General features: G+C 37.1%; 2 protein-coding genes across 4 annotated transcripts; both read left to right on the top strand.

The window, feature by feature from the left end:
• The first annotated feature begins 1,168 nt into the window (after window positions 1-1,168).
• slc5a5 (solute carrier family 5 member 5) lies at window positions 1,169-8,422 on the top strand. Of its 2 annotated transcripts, none has more exons than XM_056729545.1 (15): window positions 1,169-1,560; window positions 2,047-2,112; window positions 2,261-2,312; window positions 2,424-2,491; window positions 2,969-3,123; window positions 3,233-3,373; window positions 3,621-3,750; window positions 3,827-3,915; window positions 4,011-4,123; window positions 5,904-5,974; window positions 6,065-6,151; window positions 6,268-6,458; window positions 6,550-6,625; window positions 6,704-6,842; window positions 7,336-8,422. In XM_056729545.1, exons 1-14 carry the CDS (start codon window positions 1,219-1,221, stop codon window positions 6,821-6,823), a joined length of 1,701 nt encoding a protein of 566 aa, XP_056585523.1. In that variant the 5' UTR covers window positions 1,169-1,218; the 3' UTR covers window positions 6,824-6,842; window positions 7,336-8,422. The 2 variants fall into 2 exon arrangements, with proteins under 2 accessions (XP_056585523.1, XP_056585522.1); XM_056729544.1 differs by having other exon boundaries at window positions 6,550-6,653; window positions 6,757-6,842.
• Window positions 8,423-8,752: 330 nt separating this feature from the next.
• Window positions 8,753-22,184, top strand: jak3 (Janus kinase 3 (a protein tyrosine kinase, leukocyte)). 2 transcript variants are annotated; one of them, XM_056773107.1, is made up of 24 exons: window positions 8,753-9,055; window positions 9,811-10,017; window positions 10,373-10,493; window positions 11,081-11,198; window positions 11,361-11,506; window positions 11,612-11,912; window positions 12,153-12,275; window positions 12,586-12,743; window positions 12,829-12,940; window positions 13,225-13,405; window positions 13,814-13,938; window positions 14,091-14,222; window positions 14,491-14,578; window positions 14,825-14,949; window positions 15,949-16,087; window positions 16,258-16,406; window positions 16,550-16,700; window positions 17,214-17,347; window positions 17,760-17,949; window positions 18,068-18,192; window positions 18,367-18,539; window positions 18,729-18,846; window positions 19,356-19,469; window positions 19,588-22,184. In XM_056773107.1, the coding sequence occupies exons 1-24, from the start codon at window positions 8,905-8,907 to the stop codon at window positions 19,705-19,707; spliced, it is 3,501 nt and encodes a 1,166-aa protein (XP_056629085.1). In that variant the 5' UTR covers window positions 8,753-8,904; the 3' UTR covers window positions 19,708-22,184. The 2 variants fall into 2 exon arrangements, with proteins under 2 accessions (XP_056629085.1, XP_056629086.1); XM_056773108.1 differs by having other exon boundaries at window positions 9,814-10,017; window positions 19,588-22,183.
• The last annotated feature ends 525 nt before the right edge of the window (window positions 22,185-22,709 follow it).

Raw genomic sequence — 22,709 nt, 5'->3', positions numbered from 1 at the left:
CTATACCGAACTCACATTATCAGGCTGATCTACACCGAATTTAAACATACTACTGGATACAAACGTATGAAAAAATATGATTGAGTATGTCCTCTAGTTAGTGTAACGCACATGTACTCGGAAATGACGCCATACATGTGTGCAAGCCTGAAGATCTGTTACTAATCTTTTATTAATTTCAATAAATTGTGATGGCGTTAATCAGTCACTACAAATTAGTTTCGGAAAAGTCATTTAAATCATGACGACATGGATTATAGAAATTAAACTCTTTTTTTAACCTTATATTTTAAATATATAAAGATTCAACTAAAAATGTTACAGGCTGTAAACATTACACTTTTCAATCCATGCATTTTTATATAATTGCATTTCTAACTAATTTTAATCAAATTTGCCTGAACTTAGATTATAAATTCATATCCTTTTATTTTTGAATTGTTGAAAATACAGTGTGTAATTAAAGTACATAATGTGCAACTGTATTTAAATTACTGTTGATTTTTGGACCAGCTCATTCCTTCACATGTTGTCAGATTGTAGACTATATTCCATCTACCCAAAAGAACACAATGAAATTACTATGATTAATTTGATTATGAGTACACGTGAAGAAAATGGTATCAAAATGATATTCTTTAGATAAACAGGCAGTATACGGTAGGGCATGAAACTGTGTCAAGCTTTTCTTTTTAAACAGTTTTGGAGATGATCAACCTGCAAAAATCTGTCTCTCTGAGTGTTGATCACAACATGCTCCTCCCTTTATATATAATTTTAATTCATAACTCTCCACCCCTCAGACCGCCTTCAGTTAACAGAATTTTAAGCCTAGAAAAATACATCCACCTCATTCACTTTTCACAGGCCAGTGATACTGATAATCTTAAACCAATAGAATTTATCGTCCCATATGTGTTGGTTATGTGACCTGTGGAACCCTCACATGGTTCTGAATATTTTTCTCAAAAGGTAAGTGTTTAAGTGTAAAAATACAATACTTATATAGATATCAAATATTGTCCCGTTTTATTTTGTACTCAATTTGTGTTTTTCTGGTCTCACCTTAAATGACTGTGGACTGAGTGCCTATGTTTAAAAATCAAAAGGGCATAACAGGAGGTCCATTAAGAATGCTTGTGTTTTCACAGTTTGTTTTTACAGCTGAAAACCCCCTTGAAGAGAAGGTCTCTAGTCATTTAGGTACAAGTCAGCACGATGGACAGACTGGGCTTCTCTTTGGTGGACTATGCAGTATTTGCTGCTTTATTTGGGGTGTCTGTGGCTATCGGGCTATTCCAGTCTTTGAGAAAAAAAACGGGTCCCTCCAGCGTGGATAACTTCTTCACTGGGGGCAGGGGTTTCTCTGGTGTGCCTGTCGGACTGTCGCTCTGTGCCAGCTTTATGTCAGCTGTCCAAGTGCTCGGTGTCCCATCAGAGGCCTATTTATATGGTTTTAAGTTCCTCTATATGTGCCTTGGACAGTCGCTTAACTCCCTCATTACCGCAGTGTTGTTCGTACCCGTGTTCTATCGTCTTAAAATTACCAGCTCAAGTCAGGTTTGAATTTTTCCTTTTTCTTGCAGTATTATGATTTGGGCTTAATATTATCAATGGGATTCATTCAGTTCATTTTTAATAGCATGGACCTCATATCAGGTGCACCTGCACAAGGAATCTCAGTAATTTCTCAGCAGTGTAAGATAAAATGCCATGTGTGGGGAGAGCAGGGTTCAGATATCCGAGACCACCGTGTTTCTATTTTGCATCTACCTTCATTGATCATTTAATTACAAATTACATTATATGCATAAAAATATATGTAAGTTACATTTTTGTTAATCAATACATTTCTTAATATTTTTTCTTAGTATCCTAATATTTGCTGACAGATTGCACTTGATCTTCATTTTTTTAACTAGCTTTTTTTGGTTGTTTATATCCAGGTATAATGAAAATGTAAATTAAAAAGATTTAAGACTTTCAATAAGGTCTCAGAACTCGCTCCAGATTTATATATGTGTGAACAGGGTTTTTTTGTGTCAGTATTTAGGGTTGAGGTTTGGCAGAGGGATGCAACTTCTGGGGAGTTTGCAGTTTATTGTAGCCACGGTAAGAGAAACTCAGCACCACATCTACATTACAATAACATTTTAATGTTAAACAAAAAAAATCAGCTGAACAATTTGAATTCCAGTATTTAGTAATATTAACATTTATTATGCACAATTTTGAGAATGTTGTTTTACTCTTCCTGTAGCTCCTCTATACTGGCATAGTGATCTACGCTCCTGCAGTCATCATGAATCAAGGTGAGTAAACAAGCATCATTTCTCTGTTACCAAAAGCAAATAATGTGAGCTGTTGATGTTGAAATTTGAAGGTTTCTTAATTTTTCTTCTTTTTTTCTTCTTTCAATCAAGTTACCGGTTTAAATATGTGGGCATCTCTTTTCTCATCCGGACTCATCTGCACGTTTTACACAACTGTGGTAGGTTTAGTGAATCTTGCTTTCACAAGACACGGCACCATAATGTTTTTTAAAGGGATACTCCAACCCCAAAAATTTTGTTCCGAACCTTTATACATATCTTTGAACACAAAGAAAGATATTTGGGACAAAATGTTAGCAACTGGCATTTCTTGGGACATCATTGACTACTTTAGTAGGAAAAATTTAAACGGTAATCCTAGAATCGTTCCTTTCCTAAATTCGATAATACGATTATTTTTAGCTATGGTAGTCAATGATGTCCCAGAAATGTCAGTTGCTAACATTTTTTTCCAAATATCTTTCTTTGTGTAAATCAGAAATAAGAAATGTTTACAGGTTTGGAAAAACTTGAGGGTGAGTAAATGATTTTTGGTTGGAGTATCCCTTTAAGTGTTTATCGTTGGCCTTTTAATGTTAACACATCATAAAGTATTGCACATGGGTAATAATTTGCAATGTTCTGTTTTCTCGCAGGGTGGTATAAAGGCCGTCATTTGGACTGATGTGTTTCAAATTGTAGTCATGCTGTTTGGGTTTATTGCAGTCTACGTTCAAGGCACAGTGTTGGCTGGAGGGCCGGCGAGAGTTCTAGAGATTGCCTACAATGGATCACGCATCAATTTCAATGAGTATTAACAACATCAAGTATTTTTGAAATTATCAAATGAATTAAATCTAATTTGCTGGATTATTGTGAAGCTCTGGACCTCCACATCTCCATCTCCCCCTGTCTGACAGCTTTGGCATAGACCCACAGAAGCGCTATTCGTTCTGGAGTTTCACTGTGGGCGGGACTATGGTGTGGTTATCCATGTACGGAGCCAATCAGGCTCAAGTACAGCGGTACATATCATGCAGGACGGAAAGACAAGCACAACTGTGAGTGAATATGTTTTTGTATATAAGCCATTACAATCGTACTATAAGACTAAATAAAATACAGTTTGTTCAGTAACAAAAAGGGATTCTTTGACATTTGTCAGTAAATTAATATGTTCATTTTGAACCAAGGTATACGCATCTGATAGCAATGCTGTATCATGATCTCCTCACATTACTCCTGCACAGTGCATATTTTCATTGAGATGCAAAATCCACTATGTGTCACTCTTGTCTTGCGCTGCAGGGCGCTGCTGGTTAACCAGGTAGGTCTGTGTCTTATTGTGAGCAGTGCAGCCACCTGTGGCATCGTGATGTTTGCTTTGTACTCGAGCTGCGATCCACTAAAAGCTGGAAAAATATCTGCACCTGACCAGGTACATCAATAAAGGCAATAACAGATTTTGAACAAATGACTGTCCTCATGCTTTGACTAAATTTTCATTATGACAGTACATGCCATACATGGTCTTGGACATTTTCCGGAATCATCCGGGCTTCCCGGGTCTTTTTCTAGCCTGTGCATACAGTGGAACTTTAAGGTGATTGAAGCAATCCGAACATTGTGTGGTTTTGATGAGCCTGCTGAATGAAATGAAGGACAATGAAGTGGCTGTACCTGCTTCTGTTCCCACAGTACCGTCTCCACCAGCATTAACGCTATGGCTGCTGTTACCATGGAGGATGTAATGAAGCCATGGCTAATCACCGCCTCCCAGAGAAAACAGCTCTTGCTTTCCAAGTCATTATGTGGGGTCAAAAATAACTTCTCATTAGTTTTAGCTCAAGTAACATTCTCAGAACATTGCTAACCATGCATGCAGAATACCATGTGTGTTTAGTTCCTTGCATGCTTTCAGATCCTTCTTGCATCTCAGTAATCATGCATTTTACTAATTATTTGAAAAACTTGTGTTCTCTGTGTCTTTAACATTGCAATGCAGTTTAGCTTCAGTGTCTTCTCTGCATTTGAATATTTTGTAGATTGGAATGCATATTTTACTATCAGGCAGTTCAGATCAAATATTTGCAAGCAGAAACCAGCAGAGCGTAATGTTTGGGTTACATGTAAACCACCACATAAACAACATTAACATACTTGTGTGTTTTATAATCTGTTTCCCTTTCTGCGTTAGACCACACAATTTTCATGTGGAACAAGTGACAGTGCGTCACTTTCTTTTGGCAAACACTTTCGAGGGCGACTTTTCAGGTTTTGATAGACATTCCGTACCAAAGTCAATGTGCAAAGACATACAGTATGTGACCCAATCTATTAATCTAATTCTGAAAAAACAAGCATCAAGGTTTGATTTGAATTACTGTTTTACGATGATTTCAATATTTGATATTGCTGTACTCAATATTAACGATATCAAGGTTATTTTTTGTAGAATGTAGTCTGATTTTATGTAGAAAAAAAGACTTTAAGTTGGTTTTCACAGGCAGGATCACATGTACAGATTATAAATTGTATATAAATAGGTTATATTCAGAAGGAGGCAAGTGTTAATTTTAATTTACATTATCTGTTATCCCATCTATGTTAGACAATAAGATTTTCCTATCGAGCAACTGGGTCATTTTTTTTGCGAACACTGTCAATGTACTCTTTGGAAGTTTTGAGAAACAGACAGTACAAAAGTTAATTATTGGATTAATGTATCATCACAGCTGTAAATGGGCGGAACGTGAGTTATTTTCAAGCGGGGTTCCACCTCAAAATGTGTAGGATTCACATTTTTTATCTCTAAAATAGCCACCAAGCTCTATGCACACTTCATATATAAAGTGGCATTTTCTGCAATATATGTTTTAAAAACATCCCCAACTAGAGTCCCCCAGTGAATCTTGGCCATTTCCAACTCTGTGTTCTACCAAAACTGCCTAAGGAGGAAACACTGGTTGCGAACTTGAAAGACACGTGTGCAAATGTAGACTTTACCGATAAGGTGTATGCTTGAGGATGTTTGAACTATGATGTTTAATACATTATCTCAACTTCCTCTTCGGAGTTTGAACACCTGTCATTTAAATCATATAAATAATGAAGATGTTTATGGAGAAACTGTCACAAGTGTTTTACTGGTTCACAGAGGAAGGCCAACTTTAATGTATGAATTGTCCTCAGAATCATTTTCATTTTGCAACACAGGGATTTAGTGGTGCTGTGTGTCATTTTTTGGAGGATCTAATGACAGAAATACAACATAATAATGATAATAATTGTTTCTACAGTAGCCCTAAACGGAGTAACTGCTCTAGTTTCATAAATACGTTATCTCCTTCAGCAAAGAAGCAAAAATGTGAAAACATTTTAGCTCTGTGTCATCCACCACAGCCATTGGTTGCAGTTCGCAACCTCACCCCTAGATGTCGCTTAATGTCATACATTAGACCTTGGATGCATACACCTTTAATATTTACTCCTTAAACAACTACAAGACCATAGATGACATTCTGTTATTTTTGTTTGCTGACAATGCTACAATGAAAACTTTACTTGTTGTTTGTTGTATGTGTAAAACAGCTTTGTTTTATGGACTTGGGTGCATTACGATGGCTGCTCTCTCTTCTCTGCTGGACTGGGGAGTGCTTCAGGTAAAGATACCAATCAACTACAATGTTCGTGATATGAATCATGCTTTATTTTAGTGTGGGGGGTGTGTTCTAATAAAAAAATCCTCTCAGGGGTCATTTACAGTCATGGGTGTAGTGAACGGCCCACTCCTAGGAGCATTTGTGTTGGGCATGCTTGTACCAGCAACAAATAAACCAGTAAGACATGATTAAAATGAACAATTTCTTCCTTATATCCAATGAAACAGAATTTATCTTTTATATTTACAGTAAATGATAACGAGACATGCAAGATTATTTTTCACATGTTTTAGGGGGTGTTTTCGGGTGTGGCTGTGGGTTTCTGCCTATCTCTATGGCTTGCTATTGGAAGTACAATTTATCCTCCAACACCACAAGTGATGGGCATTTTACCCACCAGTGATAGTCATTGTTTGGCAATTAATTCAACACTGAATGGCACTTTAGCACTGGTTCCGTCACCATCAATTCATGAGGATTATGGGTAAGTCTCTGTTTAGATCTACAGAAGCTTTATAGTGTCTAACGTTTCATCACAGGAATCTTTATTCAGTGACTGTTTCACTCTTATACAGTCAATTCGGCCTTCAAAGTATCTATTCAATTTCCTACCTCTATTTTGGAGCCCTGTCAACAAGTACAGTTGTGCTGGTAGGTGTGGTAGTCAGCTACATTACAGGTGAGAGAAACTTATATTAACACAATAGTTAAACATGCAATGTTACACAGCTGTCCACAGATCATGGTGTACCTTTAAATGAATATTCGTTGGATTACTGCAGGACCCACCAAGAAAGATTCTATTGGTCCTGGTTTATTGTGGTGGAATTTGGAAGAAGAGAAATGTGATGCATCCTGTCAAAATTTGGTAAGTTAAGTAGTTGCATTTAAAGGAGAAGGTTTTTTAAAACTTTAAACAATTTGAAGTTCATTTACTCACACTCTTGTTATTTCAAACCTATATGACTTTCCTTATCTGCAGTACACAACAGAAGTTATTTTGAAGAATATTTCTAACCGAACAATGGTTGTGCCCATTCACTTACCACGGTTGTTCGGTCACTGACATTCTTCTAAATATCTTCTTTTGTCTTCTGCAGAAGAAAGAAAGTCATACAGTTTTGGAATGACATGAGGGCGGTAAGTAAACGATGAAAGAATTTTAATTTTTGGGTGAACTATCCCAACTATAAGTAAGCCATTTTGATTTCCTTCAAAGTTGTTAACACTGTCAAAATTACACCACAGCAACATTGGCTTTACTGATAGCGCGTGTTGGATTGGGTGCTATTTCTTTGTTGACTAATGGAACACAGGGAACTGCGGATGTTCATTTCTAAAATCACATTCTTTCTCTACAGGATGAAGCTACTGCACACAATCCCACTGACATCCTTCTCATTTCAAAAGAACTTTTGGCTACTGGTGATGTTTTACTCAACAAAGGTGAAAAGTAGTTCAGGACATGCTTTTATTTTTGGTCCCAAATTAAATAGCCAAGAATAAAGGCCAATTCCTTTTGCAGAAGAACAATAGCATTAGTTGAGAGTTTGATCACTGTGTACAATGAATGGTTGATGTGCACCCCGCTGAAAAAATCCCCAAATAGAACCCTGCCCAAAACACAAAAGATTAATTGGTTATATTGGGAATTGTATTGGAAACTGGTTGTCGACTGATAGGTGAAGGATTCTTTTGGTGAGATGCATGAGTACCAATAGAACATAAATAAATCCCATTGGAATAATGTCCAAAACACACTACAAAAATGAATTTTGTAATGGTTTGAACGGAGAAAGCTAAAGGTTCATTATGGTATCTTAATTGAAACAAATGGAATTTCTGTGATGTTTTCTATTGGGTTTCAATTGCTGTCTTCTGCAGGAACGACTTGTGAGACTTAGAATAACACTCTTTTTATTTTACATCAAATACATTCTCTTCCATCACTTATATCAAGTATGTCAAAGGTAATCTTATTTCTCTTCCATTTTGGCTGGCAGTGCTGAATACCTGACCCTCAGCACCTGATCTGAAATATGTTCCATTGACCTGTAAATCAATAGTTCTTTCATTTGTTTTATGCAATCACGCACAAGAACGGTTCTGTTCACCCTGCACCTGCAGAACACCTGTATGTCGGCTTAGTCTCATTCTCAGCCCAGAGCAAAGACATTCAACGGATGTCAAAAGGGTTGTTCTTTAAGAAACTGACATATGAATGCTGTTTAACTTCTCCAACAACTTTGTAATAATATATATATTCATTCATTTCAATTATTTGGTTTTTAAAAGAATATGTTGTTACCTGAAATATTTTTTCATGCAACAGGACTATATTATTAAGAGAGTTAGAAAACTGTGGGTCGAATGGTTGCGGGTTGTCTCATTTAGTTGATTATATACTATACTATCAATATGCTTTGATCTGTGTTCGTCAAAGTTACCAATAAAAGTAGAATGTTTATGCATTGACCAAATGTGTTTTTTGGAACCCATTTGATGGTTTGTGCATCATTTTTCTATATATCATTTATGTTAATGCTTTCGATATTAAAACCAGCAGCTGTGGGTTCATAAAAACTGAATATAAACGGCTATCAGGCGCACATCACACTTGTCTGATCACAAGTGTTAAAATTAGAGTTTTATGTGGCTCTGGCTTCCATCGGGCCCAACTGAAGAAAACCTACTTAGTTTTCTCAGCACCGGAAATAACAAAGCCTCGCAGAGAAAGAGGAAACCACAGTTTCAGTCTTGCCTTGATAAAAAAACACACGAACCCAGCAGCTCCACTCTCTCTCTTTCTCTAACACAAATAAACACATTCTTGCATTATGTTTAATCTTTATAGTACACAGGGGTGGCATTCCTATCTTTTCATAGGACAGAAAACTTAAATATAGAGGGACGCCAATTGGTAGAGTGACATGCAAAGTCTGAATACGAGGTGCTTTTGTGGTTTATCTCATGCCGGAAACCAATGTCAACCTCCCACCGTAGCTCACAACAGCACTGCCAGATATTTACAAGCTCTTCAACATGACCAAATCATCAAGGTTTCTTCTGAAATAACAAAAGGTAAACATGTCTTTATTCTATTTCTTAAAACCTAAAAATATAAATTAAATTGTTTGTGAATGAAATGGAATACAAACAGTATTTTGTGAATGTTGACGTACAGTATGTTTCGATGATGTATGTTTATGTACGTTTCAAAGGCTGTTTATAGTTTGCGCTGTGGGAATATTTGTGCCAAAGTGAAAGCTATTAAATTTTAACGTATAGTATTTAGAAGTTATAATCTCGATGCATTTCAAACACTAAACTTTTGAGGTTTTAATATTAGTGTAGTCTATAGTACTCTGGGAATCACCCATGATTTTGTTTGTTACGGAAAGTACAGATCAACATGTGAATCATGAATAAGCCCTCTTTGATCAAGGGTATGACATCGGGAGTTCCAAGAACATAGTTAACTCATCTGTTGGTAGAGTATGTTCATAATGGCTCAAGCTAAATCTTTATCATGTTGTTGAACATTCATTTTGCTTTTCATTACTGCTCCTAAACGTATCACTTTTACAAACGACATAGGCCTAGCTCATATCATTGATTATACATCAAGACAAAAATGATTGTAATGTAGACAAACATGCTGCTATAGTTATGAGAGCATTCCTTAAAGAATAACTTTGATCTTTTTATGTTACTGATTAGAAACTAAATTATTTTAAGTTATATGCACTACTCTATCAAACAAAGAAGAGGCGTCCTCGACACCACCACATCTCTTTTATAGTGAGAATGAGCTGAGCTAGTTCTTGTCCACTCAGGAGATTGCCTTAATGAGATGCCCGTACCTGAGGAAGAAGAGGTGCCCCTGATGAAGAATGATAGGGCGGGGAGTCAAAAATCCAGCTGTGACTCCCTACAGGTGCACCTGTACCACTCCCCTACAGTCAAATCTGAGGTCACCCTCAACATTCCCACTGGACACATCACTGCTGAGAGTGTGTGTGTGTTTGCTGCCAAAGCCAGTGGTGAGAAACCCACGATACTGAGATGCTGTCTCATTTATTGATTTTAAACAATAATTAACTTTTATTTCTAATGATTTTCATGCTTGCAGAAAAAAAATATTTTAGAATTTACTTTGATAGAAAACAGAAAACATTTTATTAAATTATTAAATTAAATTAATCATACAATTAATTACAATTTTTTTTGATTTTGACGAAGATGAATTTGTTTTAAGTATGTAGTTGGAATTTTCTGTTTGTGTTGCTTGTAAGCGCTATGTAGAATTGTATTTCTAATGCTGTAGTAACCATAAAACAAAAGGATACTGTGCCGATCATGTTTTTAAAACCTAAATGGAATATTTCTATTGTTTAGGTATTTTTCCTGTGTTCCACAACCTTTTCTCTCTGGCATCAGAGGACCTTTCATACTGGTATCCACCAACTCACGTATTTAATGTGAGTGAAGAGACCATCACTGTTCACTACAGAGTGAGGTAAAATCATTGAATAACTTATACAACACAATAGATACACACAGTCTACTCTAAAGTTAAGAAATTTTCTACTTCTGACCCAGTTTTTTTTATTTTAAAACTGTATCAACAAATATCTTCCTGTTGTGTAAAGGGAAAAAGTGAAAGCTTTTATTTGGTTTTGGAAACCTTTGCCATTTGGTCTTTATATATTTTGGCTAATTATGCATGACGTGTGGGAAAATATTTTTCACTCAATGTGTGTGTATGATTCGTGACATGTTATGAAATGCTACGAAATGATCCTTAGCTAGACAAGGCTAGAAATATTTTACATGTCATTTTTTGACCGCAGGGTCTTATCTAACAAAATAAGGTACATTTACACATCTGGGGTGCACTTTTACCGTGCCCTGCTTTATCCTGAGTTGCAGTAAATGTGCATTACAGCACATCCTGTATATTTTGAGATGACATTGTTGTAAAAAGTTTTTTAAAAATGAGATATTGAGTGATTTAAGAGTTTATTTCTAGCAGTTACAAAGCCAAAAGAGTTAATAGTTTAAATATACTATATTTTTTCTTTAAATCTCTTTGGATTATGCAAGGTTTTTCTTCTTGAGCTGGTTTGGTCAGGGGTCCAAGGCATCGTATCGGTTTTGCTTGAACAAAGGACGAATCTGCGCCGTGCTAGACTACAGTGTCATCGACTATCTTTTTGCTCAGGTATGGATATGAGTCTGTCCTAAATTGAAAAAAAATAACGTAATTGTAGTGCTGTTTAATTTTTTTACCCTCCTCTCCATTATTTAAAAAAAGCAGTGTGATACCATTGCTCCTGTTCACTTACTGTCCTTCACATCTGACTTTGTTGTCGTCCTGCTTAAGTCCCGCAGTGATTTTGTGTCTGGTCGTGGAGGTGTTTCTCCTGTTCTAAGCTTACAGCAGGAATGTTTAGGCATGGCAGTGTTGGATCTGTGGCGTATGGCCAAAGAGAGAAACCAGAGTCTTGGAGACATCTGCAAGACAACAAGGTATAGCTTACAAGGGCCAACATATTATATGAAAAGATAAGATCTATTGAGGGTTATGCATTTTAACTTTACAAACTTCACTCCGATATCCTTATTCCATTCCAGCTACAAGTCCTGCCTCCCAGAGACCCACAGGCGAGACATACAGCGCTTGAGTCGCCTGGCTCGGTATCAGATCCGTAAGACGCTTAAGCGTTTCCTTAAGAAGCTGGGGAGCTGCTCGGCTGGGGTGCATAACCTGAAGCTCAAGTATCTGATGGAGTTAAGAGCGGTGGAGCCGGCTTATGGTTCAGAATGCTTCAGCATGCATCAGTCCGGATGGTTAGCGCAGAGCGAGCAGCAAAGGGTTAAATCTATCCGAGTATCTGGGGAGGGAGGTATTCAGACACAGACCACAGAACACCAGGTGAGACTCTGGATGGGCATCTATTTGAATTCTCTAAGACAAAATTAGATTTATTAAGAAGTGGAAAAGTGGAAGTTTAAATGAAAATTCTGTCATGGTTTACCTGCTCTCAAGTTGTTCCAAATAGCTCTTGGGCACCAATGACTACCATAGTAATTTCTTTTTCTATTATGGTAGAGAATAGTCCCCCAGAAGCGTTTGGCTGCAAACATATTTCTTTTAATCTTTTTCCATTCACAGGACTGGCAGACCTTCTGTGACTTTCCTCAGATCACAGACATTAGTATAAAGCATGTGTGTCAAGAGCAGATGCTCCTGGAGGGAAGGGTGGTCACCCTCACATGCCAAGACGACCGTTGCTTGGTATGGACACTACATTAAAGATTTGCTTTATTACATAAAGTGTCCAGTCGTTCAGGAAATTAATATGTGCATTGGTCAAATTAATGGTTATTGTTGCTCACTTGCCATTTTTCAGTAACTATAAGGTTGGATGATGTTTTTTTATTTTAATTTGATCATGTTTTATCCGCTATCTTAAATAAGTGATGCATTTTATAACCTCTTGATATAAATAAAATCTGGCACAAAATTGTATTTGCCAATCACATCTTTTGATGTTCATATCACTTTCATCTACATTATCTGCCTCGGTTTCTCTTTCCACCAACAGGAGGCTGAGTTTCACACCCTCAATGAAGCCCATTCCTTTGTGTCTCTGGTTGATGGATATTTCAGACTGACCACAGACTCAACTCACTATTTCTGCGCGGAAGTGGCACCGCCCAGCCTGCTGGAAGACATCCAAAATTACTGCCATGGCCCTATCACGTACAGCACGCTCATAACAAATTTATGTGGTAAAATAAGGAAAAGAAAAATCTGATAGTAATATTTTGTTGCTTTTTATCTGAAGGTCAGAGTTTGCGGTGCACAAGCTTAAAAAGGCTGGTGCCGAAAATGGGATGTTCCTGTTACGTCACAGTCCAAAAGAATTCGACAAGTACTTCCTCACCGTTTGTACACAGGTATAGCATCCTGCCAGATCTATACAATTTATTTGTTATTTAATTTATATTTATATTTATATTTATATTTATATTTATATTTATATTTATATTTATATTTATATTTATATTTATATTTATATTTATATTTATATTTATATTTATATTTATATTTATATTTATATTTATATTTATATTTTTTTTATATATTTTTTTTTTTAATTTAAATGACCACAAAACACAATTTTGTTTTGCATTTTTAATGCTGTTAATGATGTTAGATTATCTTCTGGTTCTTTTAATAGACTCATCTGGGTATGGATTACAAAGACTGTCTGATAGAGAAAAATGAGAAGTTTAGCCTGGCTGGGATTCACAACTCATTCTGTAGTCTGAGACAACTCACAGACTTTTATCAACTCAACACACTTCTCATGTCAGACATCCCCGTGACCCTGGGAAAGTGCTGCACGCCCAGACCAAAAGGTGAAACATTTCTGTTCATTTTGTAAAATAGTTGAAATAATCAAATTTGTACATTCTGATAGATCTGGGTAGAAACGTAGCCTACATTTGTTTCTTGTTTTATTTTATTATTTTATTATTTTATTTCATTTATAACATTATTCCATTTATTATTATTTCCATTATATTTACTAACCCTTACTAAGTTAATGCTTTAATTGCATTTAATTAATCATACATTCATTAATTTTATCTTTTTATTATTCACTTTTATTCTTGTTATTTGTTACATTTTGTCCTTATCTTTAATTTTGGAAACTGGAATCTAATTTTGGATCAATAAGATCTGCAAGCCATACAGTATCCATAGTTGGATCTATCAACACCTAATCATAACCATATCATCATTGTGTTTCAACTTCATTGCAGAACTCACCAACATGATCATTCTTCGTAACAGCAGCATGGCAGAGATGCCAAATTCACCCATGTTACAGAGACACAAACCCAGTCACGTGCAATTTCACATGATCAAACATGAGGATCTCAATTGGGTATGACCTTGCATAGGAAGTAATGCTCAAAAACACCTTTAATAGATTTTACATATTGTTGTTTATGTTTTTCAAATGTGTTACCAGACGTTTCTATAGAGTGTGCATGTTAGGCTCAAAACAACTCAAATATTATATTTCTCTGTCATCAGAGGGAAAGTTTAGGTCAAGGTTCCTTCACTCACATCTTTAGAGGCACAAAGACAGACCAGAGGGATGGGACAACACATTCAACGGAGGTCCTTCTGAAGGTCCTGGATGCCAGTCATAAGAACTGCTGGGAGGTCTGTTGTCAATCTTACAACCTTAATAAATTCTAAAGACACACTGTTTTATTAAACCTTTGTTCAAGAACAAACCTTTATTAATTTTCTTTCCCATTAACCATAATAATGAGAATCAGAGTACTCTAGTGAAATATGCCACTCATGTGCCACTCATGTGCCACTCATATGCCACTCATTAAAAATCCCAAGTGACTACGTGCAAAAAACTCTTATAAAGGATTTTGATAGTTTGACTAAATGTTTTCTTTTTTCTCCTCCTTTGAAGTCTTTTTTTGAGGCAGCTAGTTTGATGAGTCAAATTTCCCACAAGCACCTTCTTCTGGTTTATGGCATCAGTGTGCACAAATCCAAAAGTAAGTGTTTTACTCATCTACGAATGCTAATGTTTCTTTTGACGTAAAAGAGCATTTAAGGGCACTTAAGGTGGAGATCCTCTTAAAAACACAAGAGGACACACCCAGCAGGAGTTAAAATAAAATGTGTGATGACTGTAGCAAAAAGGGTTCTTGGTTATGCTGGTTGCCTGTCAAAGTATCCGGAAAACAGTAACATCATAGAGTACAGACAAGTAAAGCGTATCCTCCCCTGACCTCCCGCAGACATCATGGTGCAGGAGTTTGTGAAGCATGGAGCAATGGACCTGTACCTGAGGAGAAACACATCCGTATCGGTCAGCTGGAAACTAGATGTGGCCAAACAACTGGCATGTGCTCTCAACTTTCTGGTGAGATAATATTCATTATATACTGTGTATGTATATATATGTGGATGAGTGCATGTATATGTAAATTGCAATCTATAAAATCTATAAACAAGCCATCACAGGGTGAGGCCTCAAAAAATTGGTTGATAAATTAGCAAGAGTGCATTTTACAAATTCTAGGCAATGGGTAATTACAATACACTAGAAATGCAAATATATAACATAGGTTTTTTATTTGTTTAGTATTCCCACAGTTACATTTGTTTTATTCCATACATGAGTTTACTTATATTCTAAAATCTAGGCTGTTTCAGGGGTAACATAAACTAACATCACGTGGCCCAAACTGTAAACACACACTCGGAGAACAGACACGATGATAACCTTTAGTGGCATAAATCCAGTTTATGTAGCCAGTAACATAAAACTCTACATAATACAGAGAACCAAATAACATCCACGGCGTAGCCAGAGCCAAGCATAACACAGGATATGAAACAACTAGACCTGACCAAGATACACTGGTGTGTGCTGAGTATAAATGGTGTGGATGATAGCGTGCAGGTGTGAGTCTAATCCGTGATAATGAGTGAGTGCACAGAGTTCTGGGTAATGGAGTCTATAACTAAAAGTCTGACTTAAAACACAAATTTAACTTCCGGTAGACCTCTGCAAAGAATCAATAATAGTTGAGTAGTTCTAAATAAATGTATTACAATTAATATATAATAAAATATGAATATGAATTCAATATAAATAAATTGTCATAACCAAACACTGACCGGAATATCTTGTGCCAGGCACATGTGTCCAATGAATCCATCTAAAACAAATGTTCATATTATGTGTACGGGACCCTAACTATCCATTTATTTTTTAGTCAAACAATAGAATATATGTTCATATGTACTTCATAGTTGTCTGTAAATATTATTATTTTTATTTACCCAACACTTTACATATGTTTTTTTAGTATATAAGTTTAGTTTAGTTGTTGTTTTGTGTGTCTTTTTTGTGCAGGAGGACAAGAATATTCCACATGGCAACATTTGTGCGAAAAATCTGCTGTTAGCCAGAGAGGGGGACCCATTCTCTGATAACTCTCCCTTCATTAAATTAAGTGACCCAGGCATCAGCATGGCCATGCTGGGCAAAGAAGGTACTATACAGTTATTTTCAAAGCAACTAAACTACTGTGCTATAAAATGCTATTAGAGGGAATAATAAATACTTTATTTAACACTCTGGATTGCAGTCTGGAAAGCGTCTGCCAAATGTGTAAATGTACAGTCTAGATTATGGAATAATATGCACATTTATGTCATGCAGTCGCATTAGACAGAATCCCATGGGTGGCGCCGGAGGTTCTGGAAACACTTGAGGTAAAACTGGAGTGTGACAAGTGGAGTTTTGGAACAACGCTATGGGAGATTTTCAATGGCGGAGAAGCTCCTCTACAGGGCCTTGACCTCATACAAGTACAGACACCACACAAATACAGAATACACAATATGACAATCATTTAAAAATAAGTGTTTCTTAGGAGAAAAATATGTTTGTTGTTCAATGTAAAGATACATTGAAGTGATCGCTAACACATTTCATCATTCAATGTCTTCAGAAACAGCAGTTTTACGCACAGTTCTCACATCTGCCCGCCCTGGAGTGGGCCGAGCTGGCCGATCTGATCTCTCAGTGTATGCAGTACCAGCTGGAGCTCAGACCGTCCTGCAGGAGCATCATCCGCCAGCTCAACAGCCTCATCACATCAGGTCTCACAAAATGCTTTTTAATGGGATACTTCACCCAAAAATAAAAATTCTGTCATCATTTACTCACCTTCGAGTTGTTTCAAATCTTTATACATTTCTTTCTGATGAACACAGAGAAGACTATAGAGAAGAATGCTTTTACTGTAACCAGACAGAACCCCCTCCCCCTATTGACTCCTATATAGGAAAATATACTTTTTTTGTTCTGTTAAAGAATATAGGACAGCACAGTTCTGGGGCACTTCAGACTACCATTGTATTTTTTCCTACTATGGTGGTCAATCGGGGCAAAATCTGTCTGGTTGTAGGCATTCTTCCAAATATCTTTCTCTGTGTTCGTCAGAAAAAGAAACATATACAGATTTGGAATAACTCAAAGGTGAGGAAACTTTGGTCAAGTATTTCTGTATAACTGGTATTATAGTATACTATCAATTATATTGATATCCAATTTATAAACTGCCCCTTAATAATACAAAAACATGGTCATTAACTACACATCTGATTTGACAGATTATGAGATCCTCCATGCAACTGGCACACACCCAAAGACCGATGGGCTCGGGAGAAAACATAACATGTTCAGAAAGCAACAACAGGACGTTTTTGAAGAGAGACATCTGTGCTTCATCTCGGCTCTGGGAAAGGTAAAGTGCAAGAGCGCAGAGACTCTGACCACCCATAAAGGGCGCTGTTTTACATTTACTGTGAGACCTTCCTTGATAGCACACATACATCTCAGATGGGAGTGTTTATTCATCTTTCTGAAGCGTTTCCTATCTAATGTTATAAAGACATTTAGAAAATGTCTGTTAGATGCTTATGATTTCGAATATCCGATATGACCGTTATCCTGAAAGCCCTCATATTGTGATTTCTTTTGGATATCGTGACAGCCAAAGCTCCATACATAATCTTAACCTTCTCATATATTAAAGGTCTCTTTTCCTAACAAGGCAAATTATGACACCGAAGTGAAATAAATGGACTTCCAAATAAAAAGTTGATACTGAATACACAGATACACTATGGTTTATGTTTGTCTAAATGTTTGTTAAGGGTAATTTTGGCAGCGTGGAACTTTGTCGTTACGATCCGTGGGGTGATAACACCGGCGAACTGGTTGCTGTTAAGGAACTGCAGTCCAACAAAAAGTCCAACATGGCAGACTTTCAGAAAGAGATCCAGACTGTTAGCTCCATGCACTGTGACTACATTGTCAAATACAAAGGCATCTGCTACAGTGCAGGTCAGAAGTTACTGTATCGGCCACAGCCACTCCTCTTGTATTTCTTTTTATCATCTTTAGGGATTACCCTCTGATCTGTCTGACCATTCCAAATGTGTTTTATTTTGAACCCTCACAGGTAGACTCAGCACAAGACTGGTGATGGAATATCTCCCCTATGGCAGTCTTATCAGTTACATGGAGAAATACAGACAGAACGTGTGTGCGCGGCGACTGTTGCTTTTTGCCTCACAGATCTGTAAGGTACTTACCTGCACACACAGACTGAAAAAATACACCTTCCTTAAACAAACATGTTTATCTTTAGATTCCATTTTTAGTGAAAATGTCAGTTATTTAACTGGTTGGTCTAGTTATTCTTTGGGATGCAAAAGAACATTCATTGTAACGCATGACTGACAAAGTTCTTCTAACTAGGGGATGGAGTATTTGCAAAGCATGCGATATGTTCACCGGGATCTAGCTGCCCGGAATATTCTCGTAGCCAGTGACACTCTGGTGAAGATCGCCGACTTTGGCCTCACAAAGATAATTCCAGTGGATAAAGAATATTACCGTGTCACACAGCCGGGAGAAAGTCCCATTTTCTGGTGACAAAAATCTAAAACTTTTTACACCTGAACAACTTGTATTGTGGTGTTGACAGATTTAATCACCAGTGCAGATAACATTCTTTAGATCTTGTAGAAAGTATGCCACATCTCAAGATTTTATGCCGGGTCAGTTATGACTCATATTTATGAGGCTTTTTTCTGTATATTTGTCATTGCCTGTTTCAGGTATGCGCCTGAATCTATATCAGAGCTCAAGTTCTCTCAGAAGTCAGATGTGTGGAGTTTCGGCATTGTTCTACACGAACTGTTCTCTTATTGCGAGATCAGTCAAAACCCTAAAAGGGTGAGTAGATAAATTCAGGGTGTGTGGATGAATGCCTGTCAGCGTGACATTGAGCTGGCCCTTTCAGGCTGTCACTCAAACAAAAGAAAAGAAAAGAAAAGAAAGATTCTGTTATTGTCTGCTCTCTTTATGCTATTCCAATTTATTTCATTTCATAGGAGATTCAACTGAAAAAAAAATCATTTCAAACCTGACTGATTTCTTCCTTGTGCAGAAAGCAAAAGAAGATATTTTGAAGAATGTTGTTAACTTGCACCAGTTCATTTGCATTGGTTCTGTGTCTATACCATAGACGTCAATGGGTGCCGTCGCTGTTCGGTTACTAACTTTTTTCTTAATATCTTCTTTTGTGCTCTGCGAAAGAAAGAAAGTCATACAGGTTTGAAAGGACACGAGGTTGAGTAAATGATAACAGAATTTTTAACTAAACTATAACTTTAAGTTACAGAGTATTCTTTTTAGTGATGTGTTTAAATTTTTGTGTATTAAATATGTCCTATTTCATGCAGTTGTGTATGCAGAAGATAGGAAGTTACGTGCAGAGTCCATCCATGGCTATCCATCTTTTTAATCTCCTTAAAGATAACTGGAGGTTACCAGCACTGTCTCAGTGTCCACCAAAGGTAAAAACAAAAACACAATTATATACACAATTCAGTTTTAATTGGACATCAACATCTGTGTCTCTATGAGTCTCTAGGTGATGTTATACATACCTTGTTTCATTGCCCATTTCTTCAGGTGCACAACATAATGATGCGCTGTTGGGAGTTCAACAGCGAGGATAGACCGAGCTTCTCTTCTGTACAGGACCTGATTGAGAATATCCTGTTAGATGAGAGAGAGGGATCTAAAGGTTAAAGTCAGAGATATACCCCGAACAGATAGATCACTGTTATTTTAGCTGTTATATATTTTTAAAGAATAATTCAGTGTTTTTAAGATGTATTGTGATGAAGCTATAGCACTTTTCAGAGCTTATGGTTACATATCAAATTTTGGCTTTTACCCTATAGGACAGCTGCTGCTTGTGAATTAGCAAACATGTACAAAGCATCCTTTTTCTATTTACCCTAAATGCTTCATAAAAAAAATCATTTTTATGGTATTTTTAGGTTCTTTGTCATTCACGTGAGTTTGTTATGTTAATAAGTGTCCAGTTTTTTTCTCATGTGGCAAGTAGCCATGTAATAAGCAGGATAATGTACAAGCAGCTGGCTGTGTGATCGCAAAATAAGCCTTCAGTGGGATACAAGACTATTCGTTTCCCTGTTCTTTTAAATGAAGGTTTCATATGTTGTGTAACGATTTTCATTTTGGCACTCAGTGTACAGTTAAACAATGTGGTGTGGTGAGAAATAGGCCAATATCAAGATGGGTGTCATTTATACAATTATAGCACAAACAGGTTGAGCTTTTAAAGTGTGCTTGCTGAGAAAATAAAATATATGTCTTTATATGAGGGTGTGGACCTGAGGGTTTGGTAATAGGTGTGTCAACCTATCATGATCCTGCCTCTTCATGTCATGATTTTCAGGTCTTGTGTCAGGATTATGACATACCCGTGTGTTTTATCTGGAGAAAGGGCATGGCATTGTTTTTGTTTTGTAATGCCATGCTGTCTCTCCGGGGCTCTCACTAAATCCTTGGTGTTTCGAGTCAGATCGGTGGGCGTGGCTTGTTAGTTTTGAATAAATCTTTGGTCTTTCAAGTCTTAAGAAACCTTTACCCTAACCCACACCCTAACCTTACTCTAACCATCTTAACTTCCTATGATTGTTAAAATTGATGAAAAAACACGTTTGGGTAATGACGTCAGACTCGAAACACCTAGGATTTAGTGAGAGCCCTCTCTGTGGTGTCCTTTATCTCCGCCCCCTTGTTTCTCCGTCAGCGCCCCTTTAGGGTTTCATCCCCCTCACCTGTTCGATTATCTTATTGCCAGTCTCCATTAGTGTTAAGTCTTGTGGTGCCCGTCACCATCCCTACTCTATCTTCCCTAGTTAGTGTTTCCCTATTTATAATCTCAGTTCCCTTTGTCCCCTGTGGGTTCATTGCGTTATGTTTTTCCTTCCCGTTCGTCTCAGCCATGATTTACCCTGTTCCTGTGTGACTTTCGTGTTTGGACTTTATCCATGATCTTACTGTATTTATTTTGTTCCCCTTTATGGACCTTTTTTTGTTTGGATTCCAGTTTTGTTAAGTTGTTTATTGCTCCTTGTGGGTTTTTGTTCTATTTAATAAAAGATGTTTGTTAACCCTTCAATTGCTGTCTGTGCCTGGGTTCTCCTTCACAAACCATGATGACCAGTTTATGAAAATTTAACAACGTCCACGGAAACACAGACGAAGGTATTCCAGACAGGGGCGCAGATGGGATTTTTTTTAACTGGTTAGTTATTTATTTTGTATCATTTGGGCTTTAACTAGTGCTCACGTAGTTACTTTGCGTAATTTGAGCTAATGGTTTGCAGTGAAAAGTCACTGGAGGATTTTGTATTTGAAATCATGGATAAAAACAATGAACAAAGGTCTACTTGATCAACCCAATGCATGATTAAACTGGTGTCTAGTATGCCAATCACCCACCAAAACTAGCAGCTGCAGGTGTCCGACTTTTTTTCGAGGTGTCTGACTTGACTGCTCCTTTTTCAACTCCTCCCTCTACTGCAAGCGGCTAATCTCGCTGATCGGTCTGGGCAGCGCCACATGAGCTCCAACACACCTGTTGCCATGTGTCTCACAAACATGTGGGGCTGTCATGACCCTGCCACAAGACTAGAAAGTATGACAAGGTGAGGCAGTATCAAGACAAGTTTGTTATGTTAATAAGTGTTTTTTCTCATGTGGCAAGTAGCCGTGTGATAAGCAGGATAATGTACAAGCAGCTGGTTATTATTAGACCCTCCGCTTCGCGTGTGTGGATCATTGTTCCAAGGGGGAGCACTTGCTGAGAAAATGAATACAATGTCTTTATATTAGGGTGTGGAACTGATGTATTGGTAACGGGTGTGTCGACCAGTTTATGACACTAAAACAATGTATAAGAACAAGAACCCACACACTGCCGTGACACGAATCGCAACACTATACCAGCTTGTTTCTCACATATGTGTGTGTATTTACTGTATAGATGTTTATTTATTAAATACCATTTGTTGAATGGGTCCCTCGTTCGCATTTAAAGGGGTCATATGGTGCAAATACGTATTTTTCTGTATCCTTGGTGTGATATACGTTGCCCATGAATGTATTAGACACGTAAAATTGCAAAAAAATAATAGAGGAGAACAATGTAAGTGATCTCCTTTGACCATAGTAACTTGACTTATGTGATTATTTTGTGTCTGTAACATATAGGCTAACAAATTATGTTTTTAAAAACACTGTTAGAGTTTGTGTGTATGCGAGTGAAACCCGCCGCAGCTTGAATATGTGATGGTATGGCTGAAGTTGTACAAAAGCTTGTGTAATTTGACATAGACCTACATGCTCTGGTTATACTTTCACATATAAGATAATTTATCATTTTAATAACTCACACTTGGTTGTCCAAACAATTCTAGCATTTATGACTCTGACCGTGGTTTACTTCCCACTGCTGCCTCGATTTCAACATGGCTGTGGCGGATACTTTGTATCATTATCTGTAGCATGCTCATCCTTTCTGTTTTAAGTTTTCTGTGAAATCTCTCCCCGAACTGGGGCTATATTTTAAAATAAACTGCATGCTGTTTTAAATAATGGCCGGTAAACTAGAGATCTGATCAGATATCCAGATGTGGAAGCCACTTGATATTGACAAGTGTAAACGCGCTGTATCCTGATGGTCTGAAGATCCGATCTGCTTGTTTGGATCACAG

The sequence above is a fragment of the Triplophysa dalaica genome, chromosome 18 (genome assembly GCF_015846415.1).
Source record: "Triplophysa dalaica isolate WHDGS20190420 chromosome 18, ASM1584641v1, whole genome shotgun sequence".
In the NCBI taxonomy this organism is placed as follows: Eukaryota; Metazoa; Chordata; class Actinopteri; order Cypriniformes; family Nemacheilidae; genus Triplophysa; species Triplophysa dalaica.
The sequence above is the reverse complement of the archived record's forward strand: the minus strand, read 5'-3'. Positions and strand labels throughout refer to the sequence as shown.